Consider the following 20,832-nt stretch of genomic DNA (forward strand, 5'->3'; position numbering starts at 1 on the left):
TTTGGGGAAAATAGAAAGAGAAAAGGGTATATTTTTACGTTGATTTTGAGATGTAAATTTTATGTTTTATGTTTTATGTATTGAAGTCTTCAGGTTGATGAATAGTTGTGAATACTGGTATTTGTGGATAATGTTTTGGAGACATGTATATATATGTGAGTGCAAGTGGGGTCAAGCTGGGTGTTTGTTATTTAAATTGGAAGATATGGAAATGTGTGGTATGATGTTGGTTAATTGATTTCAGAGGTTAGGGTATTGGGGGGGGGGGGGGGAACCAGCAAGTACCTCTAGGTAGAGGTGGACCGGCACGAGTGTACTCGTTGATTTTTGATTGAGGCAGATGTTCCCAAGGGGACAGGTATGAATTTATGATTAAGGTAATAATGATTTAATTTGACTATGGATGATTGATAAGTTTATATGATGATTTTATGTCATTGTGGAAAATGTCGGAATTCATTTAATATAAATATTGGGATATGTAAGGTGTGTTGAGTTATGAATTCCTGAAATGAGAAAATGATTGATTAGTTTGCAAAATTTGGAGGACGAAATTTCTTAAAGGAGAGAAGAATGTAATAACCCGGGAAAAAAAATTAAAAGAAATTAATTAAAATTATCAATCAATTAATTAATTAAACATTATTAAACTAATATATTAAATAAAAAAATAAAAGGAATAAAAAAATAAATTAAATTAAAATTATTTATTATTAATCAATTAAATAATTAAGTATTGTTAAATTTGATTTATTGAATAAATAATATATATATATATATATATATATATCGAATGTGGGTGTTGTTTTTTCGGAGGCCTTTAAAGTTTTGTCTTTGTAATCTCTCATTGCTTGTCTTGTAACCACGGTATACTTCCACCAAATGTGAGGGTTATCAGTAAATAAATGGAGGTGCCGCTCTTCTTCTTTTTTTCAAAAAAAAAGTAAAGGAAACAAGAAAAAGAAAAAGGGAAGGATAAGGAAGCCACTTCCTGCGAATTGCAGAGAGAGAGAGAGAAAGAGAGCTTCTGTGCTCTCTCTCAATCGGTCTCTCCTCCGTCTCCATCCCTCTATTCTCAATTTCTCGGCGGATACTCGACCGATTGGGAAACGGAAGGTGTCGTTGGATTCCTAACTCCGCCACTGACATTTCTACTGGAGCGGATTTGTCGTGGGAGCGGCGTAGGCACCACTCCTGGGGAAAGGTATATTTCCTCCAAATCATTAATTTCTCCTTAGATCTTCAATCAAATCGACAATCAGGCACCACCATGGGGTCCTAGTCATGATCGTCTTCATTTTGACCAGAGTAAATTTTCAATTGGGGTTTTCTAGGCCCCACTGTGGGATTTGGAAAATTTGGTAAATTGATTAAATTTAAAGGTATAGTTATTTATTTAAAATTTATGAGCCTAGAAAATATTAAAATAATATTTTATTTAGGGTTGATTTAATGAAACTAGGATTTTTATTTTACGATCCGGGTGAGCGCCGCATGCATCTTTTCTAGGTCCCTGTTGACGTAGTTCAAGAAATCAGGTAAGGGAAAATGATATATTAAATCAAGTTTTTATGTATTGAATAAAATGGACCATGTTATATATATGTATATGAGTTTTTATTTGGGTATAAAATGCCAATCATGTAAATTATGTTTTCTGAGCCTAGGACTGCTTATATAGCTATGTATATGTGAAAGTAACCGGATGAAAGTGAAAAGTAATTTTTGAGGAATTATCTAAGAAATGAAATGTATTTTCAGTATATAAATGTTAAATGTGGGTTGACCTATTTTACCGGAATATGTATGAATTTTACTGTTAAATTGTGTGACATGAGATTTTGTGCCAATATATGTTAAATATATGAGATGCAGGCTAAATAAGTAAAGCATTGAGAATAAAAAATGTTATGGACTATGTTGCTCGTGTACGTTAATGCAACCATATAAATGTAAGACAGCTGAAAGACAACTATGTTAGCAGAACTAGCACATTTCTATGTAAACTAACTGATGATAGCTAAAAGGAGTTGTAGACTAACTGATGATGGCTAAAGACTAGCTGTAGCACGAAGGAAAGAAAGGAAAATGTAATGAAATGACTATGAAATGACCATGATATGAAATGACAAATGTGAACAATGAAATGTTGAAGATCACGTAAAGTGAAATGCAATGAAATGTATACGTTATGAACATGAATAGATGTGTATGATTGAATAACGACAAAAAGGATAATGTATTATGATACTAAAAGTACCTATGTACGTAGAACATGTTATGACTGGGTGAGGCGTACTCTTCACCTAAGGGCTTGCTGAGAAAGGCGAGTGCACTAGTAACTTCAGATATGGTAGTAGCTGCATAACGTACTAGGGCAGAGGGAACCTACTTGTATGGGCGGGTAGATTTCCCTATCCTTAGGGCCTTTGCTGGTAAGCTATTATTGAACTGTGTGAGTACGAGATCAATCTAACACTTGAGGGCTTACTGAGTAAGGTGAGTGCCCTGGTATGGTTTAGTAGTGACCTTAGGGTTACCTAATATCATAGCACAGGGGTGCTACTTGTTTGGATGAGTAATCATCCCTATCCATGGGTAATCTTGTGGGTTAAATCTCTACGTATGATTGATTAGGTTTAGAGAATGATTTTAGTGTTATGTTAATGATTTGAAAAATGTTATTAAAATGATATTTATATACCTCATATTAGCCACACGTTGTTTTAATATATTGTTTCTTCCCTTACTAAGATGTTTCTCACCTGAATATGAATTTATCCTTTTCAGGATTTCCTCGAGATCGAGCTTAAAGAGCTCGAAGTTTTATAACATTTTTGTGGAAAATAGAAAGAGAAAAGGGTATAGTTTTATGTTAGTTTTGAGATGTAAATTTTATGTTTTATGTTTTATGTATTGAAGTCTTTAGGTTGATGAACAGTTGTGAATACTGATATTTGTGGATAATGTTTTGGAGACATGTATATATATATATGTGATACCATGCTCATAGCAGAATTTCTTGAACTCAGTGTCAACATACTTACCACCGTTATTTATTCTCAGCTTCTTGATTTTCAAACCAGTTTCGTTTTCTACCATTACTTTCCAAATTTTACAAGTATAAAAAACATCATATTTATACTTCAAGAAGTAAACCCATACCTTCTGTGAATAATCATCAATAAATGTGACAAAGTAATGCTTTCCACCTATGGACGAAATGGTTGTTAGTCCCCTTACATTTGAATGGACTAGCTCAAGTCTCTTCTTCTTTAGGGTACTGATGTTTGTCTAGAAACTGACTCTCTTCTGTTTCCCAAATATGCAATCCTCACTTGTTTCAATATTCACTGACTATAAATCACTTAACTTACCCTTTGAGTGCATCACCTTAAATCCCTTCTCACTCAAGTGTCCGAGTCATTGATGTCATATGTTGCTATCATCATTTCATGTAGCAACTGTAATAGACATGCATGCATTAGGAGTTACATAAAGAGTACCACTTTTGTTACCTCGTGCAATCGTCAATGCACCCTTCGAAATCTTCCATTCATCACCAATGAAAGATGTGTTATATCCTTCATCTGCCAGTTGACCGACTGAGATCGAATTCTTTCTCAAGTCTGGAATATATCTTACATCTCTCAGTTTCCATATTGACCCATTCATATTGATCTTCATTGTCCCTTTGCCGGCAATGTCGCAAGGTTGATCATTTCCAAGATATACTTTACCGAAATTACCTAATGCATACTCCTCTAGGCAATCTCTACTGCAAATGGCATGGAATGAAGCTCCAGAGTCTAACACCCAAGACTCCTTTTTGCTCTGTAAAGAGTAGTTCAACAAATCATCATTTTCTCAAGGAACATTGGCTTCTGTCTTTGCCCTTGTCTCGTATTCTTTCTTCAGACTTCAACACTGTTTCTTGTAATAACCAGTTTTCCACAGTTCTAGCACTCAATAATTTTTGTGCCCTGGGAACTTGTGTCCTAAGAACCTTTAGGATTTTTGGATTTAGATTGCCTGGGCCTAGGTTTGTCGCAGTTGTTTGATGGTCCATGCATGTTTCCTCTGCCTCGGCTTTCCATGTTCAAGGCTGAACTCGAAGTGGAGCCATGGTTTGACTGCATTCTGATTTCCTTTGTCAAAATCATGCTGACGACCTCATCGTATACAAGCTTTGATTTCCCTACAAAACTACTGATTGTAGTAACAACACCATTCCAACTTTTGGGCAACAGAATGAGAATCAGTAGGGCACGAATCTTATTATCAAATGTTATCCCGACTGAGGTGAGTTGATCCGACAACTCGTTGAAATTATTCAAATGCCTGCTAAAACTTTCACCTGCAAACATGCTCATAGTAAATAATCTTTTCATAAGATGTACCTTGTTAGCGGCTGATGGCTGCTCGTACATATTCGAAAGCGCATCCATTAGAGACTTGGTGGATGATATATGCTTGATATTGAATGCCACAGACTTTGACAACGTCATTTTGATGGCTCCGAGAGCTTTTCAATTAAGCAACTCCCACTCGTCCTCGTTCATAGATGCTAGCTTACCCTTTAATGGTAAGTGCAACTCCTTCCCAAACAAATAATCTTCTATCTGCATCTTCCAGAAACCGAAATTGTTGTCGTTGAAAATTTTGATTTTTCAGCTCTTTTCGTTTGACATCTCGATTTTTTGATATAGATATGGAATAAGCTCAAATGGGTAGCACCGTAGGATCTAGAACGGTCGAAAACCTTATAAATGGTTCAAGTCGTTCAAAAAATAGATCCAAATGTCTCTGAAAAATTCGGTCAAAGATCAGGTCAAACCTAGTCAAAATGGTCAACGATGACGTGGTAGTGCTAACGTGGTATGCTAACATGGCAGTGCTACCGTGGCACGATGATGTGGCATGCTGATGCGACCCTGTGACCCACATGCTGATGTGGCAGGTGACGTGGCGCTGACACGTCGCTACTGATGTGGCAGGTGACGTGGCGCTGACACGTCGCTGCTGACGTGGTAGGGTTTGGAGCGGGCCGGGTCGGATACAGATCCTAGGTCAAGTGCAGACTCGGTCTCGGGTTGATCCGGTCTGAATGAGTCGCGGGGTCGGGTCATCGAGTCGGAGTCGGGTTGTTGGGTCGAGCTGAGGTGGTTCGGCGAAGAGGACAAGTGGGGTGAGTGGGGCGCGTGAGCGGTAGGTCATCGGCGCATGACGAGGCGTCCTGATCTGGCGAGGCACATATGCCTCCATCTGAGCTCTTTTCGAGCTCCGATTTGCACCATTGGCTTTGTCTTGGTGCGGTGAACGTGATGATGGCCTCAAAATGCAATTTCAAGCCACTGGACAGAGCTCTGATTTTGATGAATACTCCGATCTGGTCTTTCTGCTCCAACTGAACTCTGATATCACTTGTTAGGACCATGTGAGCAACCAGAAAAATTAGGAACACCAGAAATTTACATGGTTCGGTCAAGATTGACCTACGTCCACGAAGCACACCTTAAATTCACTAAAAATTCGTCAAAACAAAAATACAACTCTCTTCTTCCTCTTACTCTCTTCTTCCTCTTTTTTCTTCTCAGTATCCTCTCTGTGCATATTTCAACTCTCCACAACTCCTCTATTTATAGGACTTGAAATCAATTACAATTAAATACAATAAAAGAAGAAGAAGAAGAAGAAGTTTCATCCATTTAAATTAAATGATGGATAACAACTCCAGCTTGCAACACGTATCTAGCTCTTCATGGGTCCCCAGCTTAGCGTCTCCTGGCTCTAGCACAACAAAGGGTTGTGGGATACGAAGTTGGTAACGCTGTGGGAGGGTGAGTGAGAGTGAGGGTGGCTAGTGCGGGCTTCTGTGAAGTGAAGGTGGTCGTGGGGTGATGCAAAGATGGAGAGGGACTAGGGAGGAGATATGCGTGAGAGAATGGAAGGATGGACGGAGAGAGATGGAGAAAGGGCATGGAGCTTGCTAGCATCGGGTCTTCCAGCCACAGGGAGGCGTGGGTGAACGAGAGAGATGAAAAGGGAGATGGTTGCAGCTGTAGGGAGGAGTAGGCCAGAGTTAGGTGGCTGTGTGTGCTAGGATTAGGGAGAGGATGCAGGGGCTACCAGTGATGGTGTTGTGATGATGGAGATGTGGAGAGTTTTAGGCTCGCCGAGAGATAGATGAGGGAGGAAAGAGATGATGGAGGTTGAGCATGCAAGGTTAGGGTTTTTTTTTTTAATCGTCCGCCCCCCTATGCCTTGCTGCCATGCGTGCCTCTTATAGGCCACAAACACCCCTAGGAAACCCTAGTGTGCATGTATGCATTGAGTGGATGGCAGCTTGTGTTTCATGGGCCACTCATGGCCCATGCAAACCATTTAATATGCCCAGTTTTATTTAAAAGAAAAGCTCGAAAAGATGACTTAATTCCCGAAAAAAAGGACCGGACTCAAGTTAAAATAAAAAACTACTCAATAAAATACCTAATTGAAAGACCTCAACTTTAAAATTTAAAAGACTCTGTTTAAAATTTAAAAACTCAATTTAAAGACTCATTTTTAAAATTAAAAATACCAAGACTCGGTTTAAAATACCCGGGGCTCAATTAAAAATATTCGGACTTCTTAATTTTGAAATAACTCAATTAAAAACAACCGGGGCTCAAATTTGAAATAACTGAGAATCAAATTTTAAAATGACCGAGACTCAATTTTTAAAATAACCGGAACTCAATTTTATTCAAAATAGCCTAGACTTAAATTTTTAACATGACCAGAACTCATTTCTTAAAACGATCGTGACTCGAAATTAAGAATAACCGAGACTCAATTTTTGAAATAAGATGACTCAATTTTGAAATAAAATGGGACTCAATCGGATCCTCCCATTCTCGAGATTCAAGGTTGACTTCTTATGACACTGGGTCTTCTCAAAAGGCCTGATTAAAATTCGGGTGTCTACAAAGGAAATAACATGGTGGCCTCCTTATATATGGTTTTTTTTTTCTTCTTTTAAGAAAAATGTTATGGCTTTTATTTTGCCTTTTAGGAATTAGGGCTGCAAACCAACTAAACTGCCGATGAACGATTTGGGAGTTGAGTTATTAAGTGCACGTTCAAGCTTGTTTATTATACTAATGAGCGATTAGCCAAGCTTGTTCACTGAATGAGTCGAGCATGAGCAAGGATAGGCTTGGCTCATTTTGGTTCATGAATAACTCGATTTGGCTCAGTAATAAGTTCGATTTCAATTTGAAGCCCACTAATTTTTGGTTACTACTCATCTATTTAAATTCTTAATTTAGCCATTTCTTCATTTTTCAAATCAACAATAATATGTTTACATTATATTACTAAATTTTAAGTACTATCTTATCTATAATTTCCTTTCTATATTTAAATTTTTGCACTACTAATTTGCAATTCTTATTAATATTAATATTTATTTATTTATTAAAATTATAATTACAAGTGAAGTGACAGTAAGGGAGGGGAAAGGGGTGATATTTTATAGGCTCCCTTAAGAAATTTCAGTGTGGGGCAAAATGCTCAAGGCATGTTGCAACTAGCAACAACTAGCAGTCTTCATCCCATACTTGTCCCACATTGGAAATCTTTCAACATTGAGCCTCTCCTTTTCCTATAAATCCAAGATTCTTCAGGTCGCAATGTTCTTGGCGAAGGGCACAGATGGTGAAAAATAATAATATTATGAATTTGATGGAGTCATCACTAGCCTATTATTTGCCTAAGTATGATTAGTTAGGACATTACTACTTATTTGATTGGTCACTAGACTAATCCTAAACTAAGGAACCAGTAGTCTCGGTCTATTTTTACCCGAGATGGGATTGTGAGTTTAGTTATGTGAGAGAAAGGTATCAGCACTCCCTTATGCACCCGTTCTACGAACAGTATCTAATTAATTATGAATTATTCCTTAATTGAATTTAATGGTTTTTAATTAACTCATTTTTAATAAAATGAACAAAAGAATAACAGAATTTAAAAGGAAAATGCAAATTAAAGTATGATTTAGGAATGTCTAATAATTCCTCCAAACAAGGGGATCTTGTTAGATAAACTCCCTTCAGAGTTAATACATGTGAGATTTGAAATACTTTTTTACCTTTTTTAAAATCATTCAGACGCCCCCAGACAAAAATCGGGAAAAGTGTTCAATTTTGGGCAAAAGAGTCTTTAAAATATCTTCAAATTTTTCCAAAATTTATAAAACTTTTCTAAGATTTTTCCAAGTATTTCAAAAACAAAAAAATTTCAGGATTTTTGAAAACATTTCCCCATTTATTTTGGCTCAAAACAATTCAAAAATAGTTTTCTTATTTTTTCTAAATTTTAAAATATTTTTCTAGATTTCTCTCTATTTTTTCCCCATTTTTAAAATTGAAAATCAAATTAAAATTAAAATTAAATAATAAATAATAAAAAAATCATTTAGAAAAATTGGACAGAGTGAATTGATCTGGACAAAGTTTGACTCGATTGGAGTTGGTGGGCCATGTGCACACCCACAGTGGGGACATACATGTGGCACCCTTTATTTTTTTGGTTTTTTTAAAAATTTATTGTAGTAGGATGACGTTAACATGACGTCAATAATTTTAATCCTCATTTAGTGCTGTCTTTTGAATGTGAAATATTTGTGTTAAATATATAGAAAGTTTTTAAAGAAGTTTTCTTTTGAGCGTATTATTTCTATCAAGTTTTATTATAATAATCCGATCTCTAAGATGAAAGTTATAAAAATTTTAGAATTGTCTGAACTAACAAATCTTAGTAATCTTTAAAAGTATCGTACAAATATAAAAAGATAAAAAAAAAAAAAATACAAGAGCACATGGCATCAAACATATTTAAAATTTATATTTAAATTTTATATAAATTTAGATAAAATAAAATATTAAATTATATTAAATTTCTTCCTTATTTACATAAATATAATTTTTAGTACTCACAAATGAGATTGAAAAGTAGTCTGAGATAATAAAATATCTTTTTTGTCCGTCTGTGTCAGGATTATTTCAAAGTAGTTCTCACGTGCCCCAGCCAAATGCACTCGTGGCTATAAAATATCATGCATTATTATTTTGTTTGGTGTGTCAGGATAACTTTAGAGTGTCTGTCAGTAGTCCCCCCTCAAATGAATGCATGCCACGTCCAACTCATCTATTCATAAATTAATCCATGAATTACGTTCAAATCACACATCGCTTCTTTTCTTTTTTGTTGGCCCCACTCACATGCAAAATCTAACAATGACGTGGGAATATATATATATATATATATATATATGTATATGTGTGGGTATATATATATATATATATATATATATATATATATATATGTATGTATGTTTTTTGGGGTGAAAGTATAGGTGTCGTTTCCGATTCAAAAAGAAAGTATACGTAATCTATCCATCGAAGAATGTCGTCGGATAAAACCCCAGTTTACCATGAATTCGAGCTGGAGATCCCCGACGAGTTCCCCGACGGCGACTGGGAAGCTTACCGTAATTTAATTAATCACATACGCGAGGTACTGGCGGTGAGGAGGGTGCACTCTATTCCCATGCTTGCTAACGAAGAAGACAGGCCCTCTACATGGATCGACATCAAATTGCGAACATCAGATGATTATGCTGTCTGGTTCAGGACGCGAGCCGACAACCTCTACCTCGTCGGCTACCGCCTCCACAACCAGCAGCAGTGGTTCGAGTTTTCCGACGAAAACGGAAGGGCTCAGAACCTAATCGACGGATCCACAAACCTAGGCTACAGCGGCAGCTACGACGCCTTGATGGGCCGCCGTGCCGGTAACTGGGAGTGGGAACAGGTGAATGTGGGTCTGTTTTCCCTTCGCCAGGCTGTAGAAAGTCTCCAATACCCAAACCACCAGCAGAGGGCGCGGTCGCTGCAACTCGTGATTATGATGATCAATGAAGCGATTAGACTCAACGATATACGGGACTTCTTCACTGAGCATACCGAGGAGAACGTATTACCTATTCAGTTTGTTGATCAGATGCGCGGCTGGGGAAACGTCTCTGCGCGGGTGAGAAACCTCGATGAGAATGCCGATCCCAACATGGAATTAATCATTCCGGAAAATAGTATGGGTTTACGAACGATTCTGCAGGCAATTGCTCTGCTTGGCATCATAAAGGATTGCCATGTTCGTCACCTCCGTGGAAGTCGTATGCTTCTCAGTTCTATAGCATACAGGAGTACTACTCCGCAAGGACAACAACTGGTGGAGCTGTTCTCAGTCACCCTCAACGGTACCAGCGGTGAGATCTACCTATACGGCACCATCACCGTCACCGATGGTTTGTTTTCCCAGTACATTTACGATCGGAACTGGCTCAATCCTGAAGCCATTTATGCTAATGACACTCTTTTGTTGAGCGGTCCGCCTCGATCCATCTCAGCCCTAGACAGCTTCACTATCGATGTGGATCTCTCAGCTTCCAACGACGAAATCAGCCACGGGCAAGGCTCGTGGAATGTTTACTTGACGGCCACAAATGAGTACGACAAGCCCTTATCGACGGATATTGAAGGCAAGAATGGTTCGGTGAGATTGAGCTATATAGTTTTCAGTAATGCTGTGCAAGCCACTGTGGAAGTCACGCTAAGAAATGCGGATGGAAAAAATACTGCTGACGTTTTTGGAATAATTACAGCTCGCAGTGACAAAGTTTCCAATGAAAGTATGCTCTTTTGGAAGACGTCGAACGAGAACAATTTACAAGTAAGCCTTAATCAGCCCTTTTCCTTATTGAGATCTGCAGTAGCCGTGCCGCTAGACTCCTCGCTCAGAATTAGGGCTCAATTATTTGATCGTGATAGACAGTCTAATTCTAATAAAGAGATTGCTCATGATACTGTAGCGTTTCCTCCTAATCTCTCAGGTACACATACCAGAAATATTTCTGGGAGGCACGGGCACGTAGAAGTAAAAGTTACCTGGGAAAATATTTAATTTAGTGCTTAAATCTTGTGTGTAGGGCTTTAGTAAGCCCGTTAAATAAATTTGATAGTATTGAAGGTGGTTATTTTAGATCTCTCTGTTTTTGGTATCTTCTCTGTATCACTTAACAATAAGCCTACATTGTAGGACTTGGTGGAAATAAAAATATATTAATTAATTAAACTTGATGTATATTTATTCTCTTTCGTTCCAGTATCTGAAAAGTTTTTTAAATTGAGAGTTGTCTCTATAGGATTGATGTAACTATATAAATAGATTATAATAAATGTGCTATATTATGGATTTATGTACTAGGTTAGTTTTAAGTGAAGCTTCTGAATACTACCAACTGGAATAAAAAATTATTGAAGTGTTTGTTTATTCACTTCTTTCCACCTCTATTTCCAACAAAATAGTATTAAAGCTATAGTATTTCAAGTTCATTTCATCATTGTCTCCTTCTAACCAAAGATAATTTTGTCCAAGTTAACTTTAAGCCCTAAATTTGAGTTTGTTCGTGTACATTTTTTATAAATACTTTTTGAGCTTTAACTTGCAAGAGGGCGTGCTCTCTTTCTCATTCTTGTGAATTTTCAAAGTACGAGTGGATAATAAGAAATACCTTGATTCATATTATTTATTAGCCTAAAAAATCTTACATATTCATTTATTTAAGGCCAATTAGTAACTAAGAGACCATGAAATTTTAAACAAAAAATCACAGGATTATGTTTGGGTTTGGATTATTTGACCGTGTGAAATTCTAATTTAAGTTCAAAGCAACAATTAACTTGTCTGCTTGATTTTTTTTTTATAAAAAATTCCACCTTATCCTTGAGCTCACAATCATTTTGAAAAATTCAAATTCAAATTTTGAACCTAAAATTTGCAAACCCATGAATTTAATTCAATATTCATATCCCTTATCTAGTTGAGGTAATCGATTTTGAAAATTTTGAAAACGTATTTTTTTCATTTTGGAACCAATTATCTTAATTGACAACTTGAAATTATGGGCCAAAATTAGTTTTAATTGACCTTATTTATTACAAAAATAACAATTAGAACCCGAATCAGATGCCGACACGAGGCAAGGTCCGAAATAAAACTCAGATTTGAACCCGAGTCCAAACCCCTAATAATGCCCATGCCCAATTCCATATCCATGCGCTAGCCCAAGCCCATGTTCATCTTGATTTCTTTCACCAGAAAAAAACTAAAAAGTAAACCAGCCTCAATTTTTGAATTACAAGAAAATCTGCAAAAGTCTCCTTTGCAAATTGATCTTCCAATTAAACAAGGGCAGCCACACTGTCAATCAATGCGCCTCACTTGCCAACCAATCCTTAGCCGAATCTTTTCCGACAAGGCATCACCACCGCCAATCTACCCAATCAGATAGCCGGCGATGGCACCTCATCTCCCTCGCAGAGGAGGAGGAGGCCGGGAGAGAACGGATCCAAAAGCAGAGACCTCCAAGGAGCATCCACACACTTCCACAAGGAGAGGGAAGACATAACAAGAAAACCTCAGCAGACTCGTAGTTTTTGTTTCTCCTCTTCAAAAATTTTTGGGTGAAATCTATAACACTTTGAAGTTTTTTAAAAATAGCATTTCATCCTTATGTTTTTAAAAATTAACAAAAATTTAAATTTTGTGACAAGATACATTTTTTACTGGTTGATCGTTAGTCGATTATTAAATATATATGAAAAAATAAATAAAATATTAATTTTTTTATTCACTTGTAAAAATTAAGAAAATGCCAAATGAATGGAGAAAAAACACTTTAATATCTATATACAAAAATAAAGTAGATATTCAAAATTATAATAACTATCGTGAAATTAAACTTATGAGTCATACGATAAAACTATGAAAAAAGGTAATTGAATAAAGATTAAGGTTAGAGACGAAGGTCTCAAAATATCAACTTGGTTTTTTGCCTGAAAGATCTACCACAAAAGTTATTTATCTTTTAAGAAGATTAATGGAACAATTTAGGAAAAAGAAGAGGGACTTGCATATGATGTTTATTGACCTTGAGAAAGCATATGATAGGATACCTAAGAAAGTTCTATGGTGGGTTTTAGGAAAAAAAAAAAAGTGTATGTAGTAGGTATACCGATGTCATTAAGGATATGTATAATGACGTAATGACTAGTGTAAGGATTATGGATGGAGAAACTAGAGAATTTCCATTCACTATAGGTGTACATCAAGGATTTGCTTTTAGTCCTTATCTTTTTGTTTTAGTGATGAACCAATTGACTAAGAGTATTCAAAAAAAGGTTCCCTAGTATATGTTGTTTGCAGATGATATTGTATTAATTGACGAAACTAGGGACGGAATAGAGGTTGAGTTAGAATTATGGAGAGAAGTTTTGGAATCTAGAGGCCTTCGGATATGTAGAAATAAAACAAAATATATGAAATGTAATTTTAGTAATGATAGGAGGAATATTGGAGACAAAGTTAAACTTGATAATGAAGAAATAAATAACACTCGTAGATTTCGATACCTTGGATCTATTATGCAAGTTGAAAGAGAAATTGAAAATGATGTAATGCATAGAGTTAAAGCAGGTTGGATAAAATTAAGAAGTGCTTCAAGTGTGCTCTATGATCATTGAATACCTTTAAAATTGAAATGAAAGTTTTATAAGATAATTATAAGACCAAGTATGCTATATGGATCTGAATGTTAGGCGACAAAGAAACATAATATCCAAAAAGTAAAAGTTGCTGAGATGAGAATGCTTAGATGGATGCGTGGTATAACATTGAAAGATAAATTAAGGAATTAACATATTCGTAGTAAGTTAGGTATAGCTCCTATAGAAGATAAGATATGGGATAGACGACTCAGATGGGATAGACGACTCAAATGGTATAGATACTTACAACGTAGGTCACATAGTGCACTTGAGAGGAAGAATGACTTAGTTACGGTAGGGGGGGGGGGGGGAATAAAAGGGATAGGGGTAGACCTAAAATAACTTGGGAGGAGATGGTGAGTAAGGATTTAATATTTTTGAATCTATGAAAAGAAATTGTTCATGATCGCATAAATTGACGGAAAATGATTCATATAACAGACCCCACATAGTGGGACTAAGACTTGGTTTTGTTGTTTGTTGTTGTTGTTGTGATTAGATAGTTTAAAATATAACATTAAATTACTAAATAAAGTCAAAAAAATTATTCAATTAACTACAATATGTTTTGGAAATTGAACTTGTAAATAAATTAGACAACTAGTGAGGCAATGTGCTACCGATTAAAATGAGATGTCTCATTCAAATAAATAAGTTGAGTATTCCAAACCTTCATTTTAATTGACATCATTTGGTTTTCCTCTGGTTTTTGTTTATATTTGATTTGTTTGGTTTTGATTCCATGTAGGCTTGCTTAGATTGGTTTATTTGGATTATTATACTTGTATTTTTATTGACTTTGATGTCTAAGGTGGTTTTTATAGTTTATATGTAAATCCCTTGTGTCCTAATTGTAACCATAGTTTTCCTCCACCATAAGTAATAGCTATCAATAAAATTGGGGTTCTTTTGAAAAAAAAAAAAAAAAAAACTCGTTGATTGGTTGGGTCAACCTGTGATGCCTCGATTTTTCCTACCATTTTTTTTCTAATAAACAGTAAATAATAAATCATCACCTATCAACCAACTTTGATACCATATATCGTACATAACCCGACCTGCAGTGGGTACCAAGTAATCAATCTATCCCATATAAATATACTTAACAACGGAAGTCAATATACACCATCCCAAATACAAATACCAAAGTTCTAACCATCCATATATACACATGTCTATAAACATCTCCAAAAAAATCCACAAAATTATCTAGGGGATTACACAAAACACATCCCCAACACAAAATACTTACCCTGACTACCAGGGTACCAGCTCCCCTCTATCTCGATACTCTCTCTACTCGACGGTCCTGATTACTTGAAATGTTTAAATTTCCAGGTGTGACACCTCTCAATAAGACGGAATAAATTATTCACAGTGTGTGACCATATGAGTTTAATTATACCATTACACATTCCATTTTAATAAATATACCAGGTGGGAAAAATATATACAAATATGTACTCATACTCACATAAGTCACTACCGCTCAATAAGGGAAAAATTAAGTTAATGTTAGTGTATGACCAGCATGCATTTAGTGTACAGAAAATAACCAATTCACTAAGCAGATAAACATATTCATGAAAACATTCTTATTTTACACTCACACGCGCAATTAGCCAATGATAGGGAAGATTACCTGCCCATACAAGTAGCTTCCCTCTGCTCTAGTACCATTACTACTACCAGGGAACTCACATTTCTCAGTAAGCCCTCGAAGTTATCTTATTAATTAACCGTATTCATATAAATTAACAGATATGCATATAAGACACTGTCTGTGACAAACACGCCATTTACACCCCCATGGCACGGGTTGTGTGGGCCGAAGGCTGGACTAATGGCCTGAGGGATCCACCCACACAGTAGTCATCTATACTCTTCGCTAACATACTCCACGGGTACACGCAGCTCCAACTGATGGTTCGATTGCCCTCACGTAAGGGTCCATTCACCTCACGTAGGTAAATCGGACAAGGCCATCCTACACTTCTCAGCACAAGTGTGGGTGCATACGGCCACATTACAAATCTCTAACAACAGTATCGGGCTCACAATACACTGGTCCCCAGGGTTCCTAAAGCATATCATGCAATTTAGATAATAAAAATCACCATTTAAAATATTAATTCACATATATTTCCTATTATTTCAAAAACTTGGCCCCCGACCAAAAATACAATCCAGCATATAGCCATCAATTAAAACTTGGCCCACAGCCGTCAAATAATAATCCTGGCCCTTGGCTAACGAAACAATACCCGACCATTGACCGTTAGTTCAACCCTGCATTTTATAAATAGTTGCAGTATTTTCACAAACATTTCTAGTATTTTGCACGACAATCCCAGTATTTCTCAAACAATTGGGTATTTCAAAATTCTAAATCCAAATACCAAATAATCCATACAAATTAAATCATCCACCACACAATTTTCCTCATTTTAACATATTCATATAAATAAACAAACTTTTCACCATTCATTTTATTCAAAAATTTCATACCATATATCCTAAGTTTGTAAAATTCATTTCGAACGGCTGGTTTTCAAAATAACCTTCAAATTCTTAAATAAATATATTAATTAAATCAGTTCAAATTAAATAAAATTCCCAACTTAACTTAATCTCCCTTACCTGATTCCTGAAAAAGTCCGATAACATCCCGCCCTACGCCTTAGATGTTCAAAAACCTTTGAGCCCTGAAATTCAAATTTTACCATATTATTCGTTACAATTCCTAGAGTAATTTTTCCTAAAATTCTCCTACGTTTTGAATACCCTAAATAGCCTAATAAAAGCCTAAATTATCAAACTTACCCCCGATTTAGGATTGGTACCCTGGAGCTCCAATTCGAAAACCCATTCTAGCTAGATTGTAGAGAATCTCCCCACGAGTCTCCTGACAATTTCCGTTCATCAATGGGGCTTGTAGTTTAAGAGAAATTGAAGTAAGTTTGAAATTTGACCTTACCGTAGGAGATATGCCTACGCTGCCCCCACGACAGATCCGCTCTAATAGAAATGTCGGTGGCGGTGAGTAGAGCCCAATAGTATTTTCTTATTTTTAATCGGCCAAATAATAGAGACGAAATGGAAGAGAGTGGGAGAGAGGGGACGAGGAACTGAAGATACCCCTCTGTCTGCTGTGTGTGAATCCCGAAGGATCAAAGATCCTTGAGGAAGGTTTACTCTATATATATAATATCTTTATATTATTATTATTATTATTATTATATTATTATTTAATTAATAATAATTAATTAATTAATTTTATTTTTTAATAAATTTTAATTTTAATTTTTTAATAAATTTTTTTTTATTTTTTATTTTTTAATATTATTTTTTTTATTTTTTAATATTATTTTTATTTTTTATTTTATTTTTTTAGGATCACTACAATGGCAGCTTGTGTTTCATGGGCCACTCATGGCCCATGCAAACCATTTAACATGCCCAGTTTTATTTAAAAGAAAAGCTCGAAAAGATGACTTAATTCTCGGAAAAGAGGACTGGACTCAAGTTAAAATAAAAAACTACTCCATAAAATACCTAATTGAAAGACCTCAACTTTAAAATTTAAAAGACGCAGTTTAAAATTTAAAAATTCAATTTAAAGACTAATTTTTAAAAATTAAAAAACTCAAATTTAAAAATCGAAAGGACTCAATTAAAAAAATTAAAAATACCAAGACTCAGTTTAAAATACCCAGGGCTCAATTAAAAATATTCGGACTTCTTAATTTTGAAAATAACTCAATTAAAAACAACCAGGACTCAAATTTGAAATAACCGAGAATCAAATTTTAAAATGACTGAGGCTCAAATAGCCTAGACTTAAATTTTTAACATGACTGGAAATCATTTCTTAAAACAACCGTGACTCAAAATTAAGAATAACCGAGACTTAATTTTGAAATAAGATGACTCAATTTTGAAATAAAATGGGACTCAATTGGATCCTCCCATTCCCGGGATTCAAGGTCAACTTCTTATGACGCCAAGTCTTCTCAAAAGGTCTGGTTAAAATTCGGGTGTCTACAAAGGAAATAACATGGTGGCCTCCTTATATATGGTTTTTTTTTTCTTCTTTTTAGAAAAATGTTATGGATTTTATTTTGCCTTTGAGGAATTAGGGCTGCAAACCAACTAAACTGCCGATGAGCGGTTTGGGAGTTCAGTTATTAAGTGCACATTCAAGTTCATTTATTATACTAATGAGCGATTTGCCAAGCTTGTTCATTGAACGAGTCGAGCATGAGTAATGATAGGCTTGGCTCATTTTGGCTCGTGAACAACTCGATTAGGCTCAGTAATAAGTTCAATTTCAATTTGAAGCCCATTAATTTTTGGTTACTACATCTATTTAAATTCTTAATTTAGCCATTTCTTCATTTTCAAATTAATAATAATATGTTTACATTATATTACTAAATTTTAAGTTTTGTCCTATCTTTAATTTCCTTTCTATATTTAAATTTTTGCACTACTAATTTACAATTCTTATTAATATTAATAATTATTTATTTATTAAAATTATAATTACAAGTAAAGTGACAATAAGGGAGTGTAGGACACAATGCTCGAGGCATGTTGCAACTAGCAACAATTGCCAGTCTTCATCCCATACCGCGATGGAAATCTTTCAACATTGAGCCTCTCCTTTTCCTATAAATCCAAGATTCTCCATGCCGCGATGTTTTTGGCAAAGGGCACGGATGGTGTAAAATAATAATATTATGAGTTTGATGTAGTCACCACTAGCCTATTATTTACCTAAGTGTGAGTAGTTAGGACACCAAATTACTACTCATTTATTTGATCACTAAACTAATCCTAAGCTAAGAAACTAGTAGTCTCGATCTATTTTTACAAGATTTGGGATTGAGAGTTTAGTTATGCGAGAGAAAGGTATCAGCACCTCTTTATGCACCCGTTCTACGAACAGTATCTAATTAATTATGAATTATTCCTTAATTGAATTTAATGGTCTTTAATTAACTCCTTTTAATAAAATGAACAAAACAATAAAAGAATTTAAAAGGGAAATGCAAATTAAAGTGTGATTTAGGAATGTCTAATAATTCTTCCAAACGAGAGGATCTAGTTAGATAAACTCCATTCAGAGTTAATACAAGTGAGGTTTGAAATAATTTTTTACCTTTTTTAAAATCATTCGAACGCACCCAGACAAAAGTCGGGAAAAGTGTTCAACTTTGAGCAAAAGAGTCGTTAGAAATATCCCTAAATTTTTCCAAAAAATTTATAAAACTTTTCTAATATTTTTCCAAGTATTTCAAAAAAAAAAAAAATTCAGGATTTTTGAAAACATTTCCTTATTTATTTCTACTCAAAACAACTCAAAAATAGTTTTCTTATTTTTTTTTTTTTCTGAATTTCAAAATTGAAAATCAAATTAAAAATAAAATAAAATAATAAATAATAAAAAAATCTTTTAGAAAAATTGGACAGATTGAATTGATCTGGACCGGGTTTGGGTCGATTGGGCTTGGTGGGCCGCATGTACACCCACAATGGAGACGTACATGTGGCGCCCTTTATTTTTTAATTTTTTAAAAAAATTTACTGTAACTGAGTGACGTTAACATGATGTCAATGATTTCAATCCTCATTTACTGTTGCCTTTTGAATGTGAAATGTTTGTGTTAAATATGTAGAAAGTTTTTAAAGAAATTTTCTTTTGAACATATTTTTTCTATCAAGTTTTATTATGATAATTCGATCTTTAAGATTAAAGTTACAAAAACTTTATAATTATCCTAAACTAACAAACCTTAATAGCTTTAAAATATCGTACAAATATAAAAAGATAAAAAAAAATGCAATAGCACACTGCATCAAACATATTTAAAATTTATATTTAAATTTTATATAAATTTAGATAAAATAAAATATTAAATTATATTAAATTTCTTCCTTATTTACATAAATATAATTTTTTGTACTCGTCAGGATTATTTCAAAGTAGTTTTCACGTGCCCCAGCCAACTGCACGCGTGGCTATAAAATATCATGCATTATTATTTTGTTTGGTATGTGTCACGATAAGTTCTGAGTGTTTGTCTCCCCCCCCACGCCAACCCCGCACCTCTCAAATGAATGCATGCCACGTCCAACTCATGTATTCATAAATTAATCCATGAATTACGTTCAAATCACACGTCGCTTCTTTCCTTTTTTGTTGGCCCCCTTCACATGCAAAATGTAACAATATATATATATATATATATATGTATATATATATATATGTATATGTTTATGGGGTTGAAAGCATAGGTGTCGTTTACATTGAATTCGAGCTGGAGATCCCCGACGAGATGCTTAACGGCGACTGGGAAGCTTACCGGGATTCAATCGACCGCATACGCGAGGCGGTGGCGGCGAGGACGGTGCACTCCATTCCCGTGCTTGCTAACGAAGAACGGACGCCCTCTGCATGGATCGACATCAATTTGCGACTAGCAGATGATTCACCTGGTTATTCTGTCTGGTTCAGGACGCGAGCCGACAACCTTTACAATACCTCCCGGCTTCTCCTCCTTGTCGAGTCCTAAATTTTATTGCATTTTACAATACCTCTCGGCTTCTCCTCGTTGACGAATACCTCCTCCTCGTCGACAAGAAATATGAGGCCTTCGTAGACGAACTCTGCCCTGTTTAATTACATTTTTACCCCTCTCTTCATTAGTTATACCCACCTATCATGATTTAGGTTCTTACTATCTATGTTGAAATTTCATCTCAAATTTTTAATTGAGATGACATAAGTGGTGAGACAAAATTTAAATTATTTAAGGAATTTGTAAGACTAATGGTAGAATAATTGAATATTGAAAGTTGAGTATCCAAATGAATGAGGATCATAGCTTGAGGACTATTTTTGACAGTTAACAATTAAAAGAAAATTTAAAATTTAACATAACAATAATTATTGTTGGTTTAAATATATATATATATATATATATATATATATATATATATATATATATATATATATGATAGTTGACAATTAAAAGAAAATTTAAAATTTATATTCACAAAGACATGGTTGTTGGTTTAAATTCATATATAGTCTTTCTAAAAATTTGTGTTCTACAAGCTAGTACAAATTATTATTATTATGTAAGTCATGAAAGGCTTATTATTGAACTTTAAG

At 34.9% G+C, this 20,832-nt stretch overlaps 1 protein-coding gene across 1 annotated transcript; it reads left to right on the top strand.

Moving 5' to 3' along the window:
• The first annotated feature begins 9,450 nt into the window (after positions 1 to 9,450).
• On the top strand, positions 9,451 to 20,230 carry LOC131151492 (uncharacterized). The gene is made up of 2 exons (XM_058102732.1): positions 9,451 to 10,936; positions 19,953 to 20,230. The coding sequence occupies exons 1-2, from the start codon at positions 9,451 to 9,453 to the stop codon at positions 20,228 to 20,230; spliced, it is 1,764 nt and encodes a 587-aa protein (XP_057958715.1).
• Positions 20,231 to 20,832: the final 602 nt, after the last annotated feature.

The sequence above is a fragment of the Malania oleifera genome, chromosome 3 (genome assembly GCF_029873635.1).
Source record: "Malania oleifera isolate guangnan ecotype guangnan chromosome 3, ASM2987363v1, whole genome shotgun sequence".
NCBI lineage: Eukaryota > Viridiplantae > Streptophyta > Magnoliopsida > Santalales > Ximeniaceae > Malania > Malania oleifera.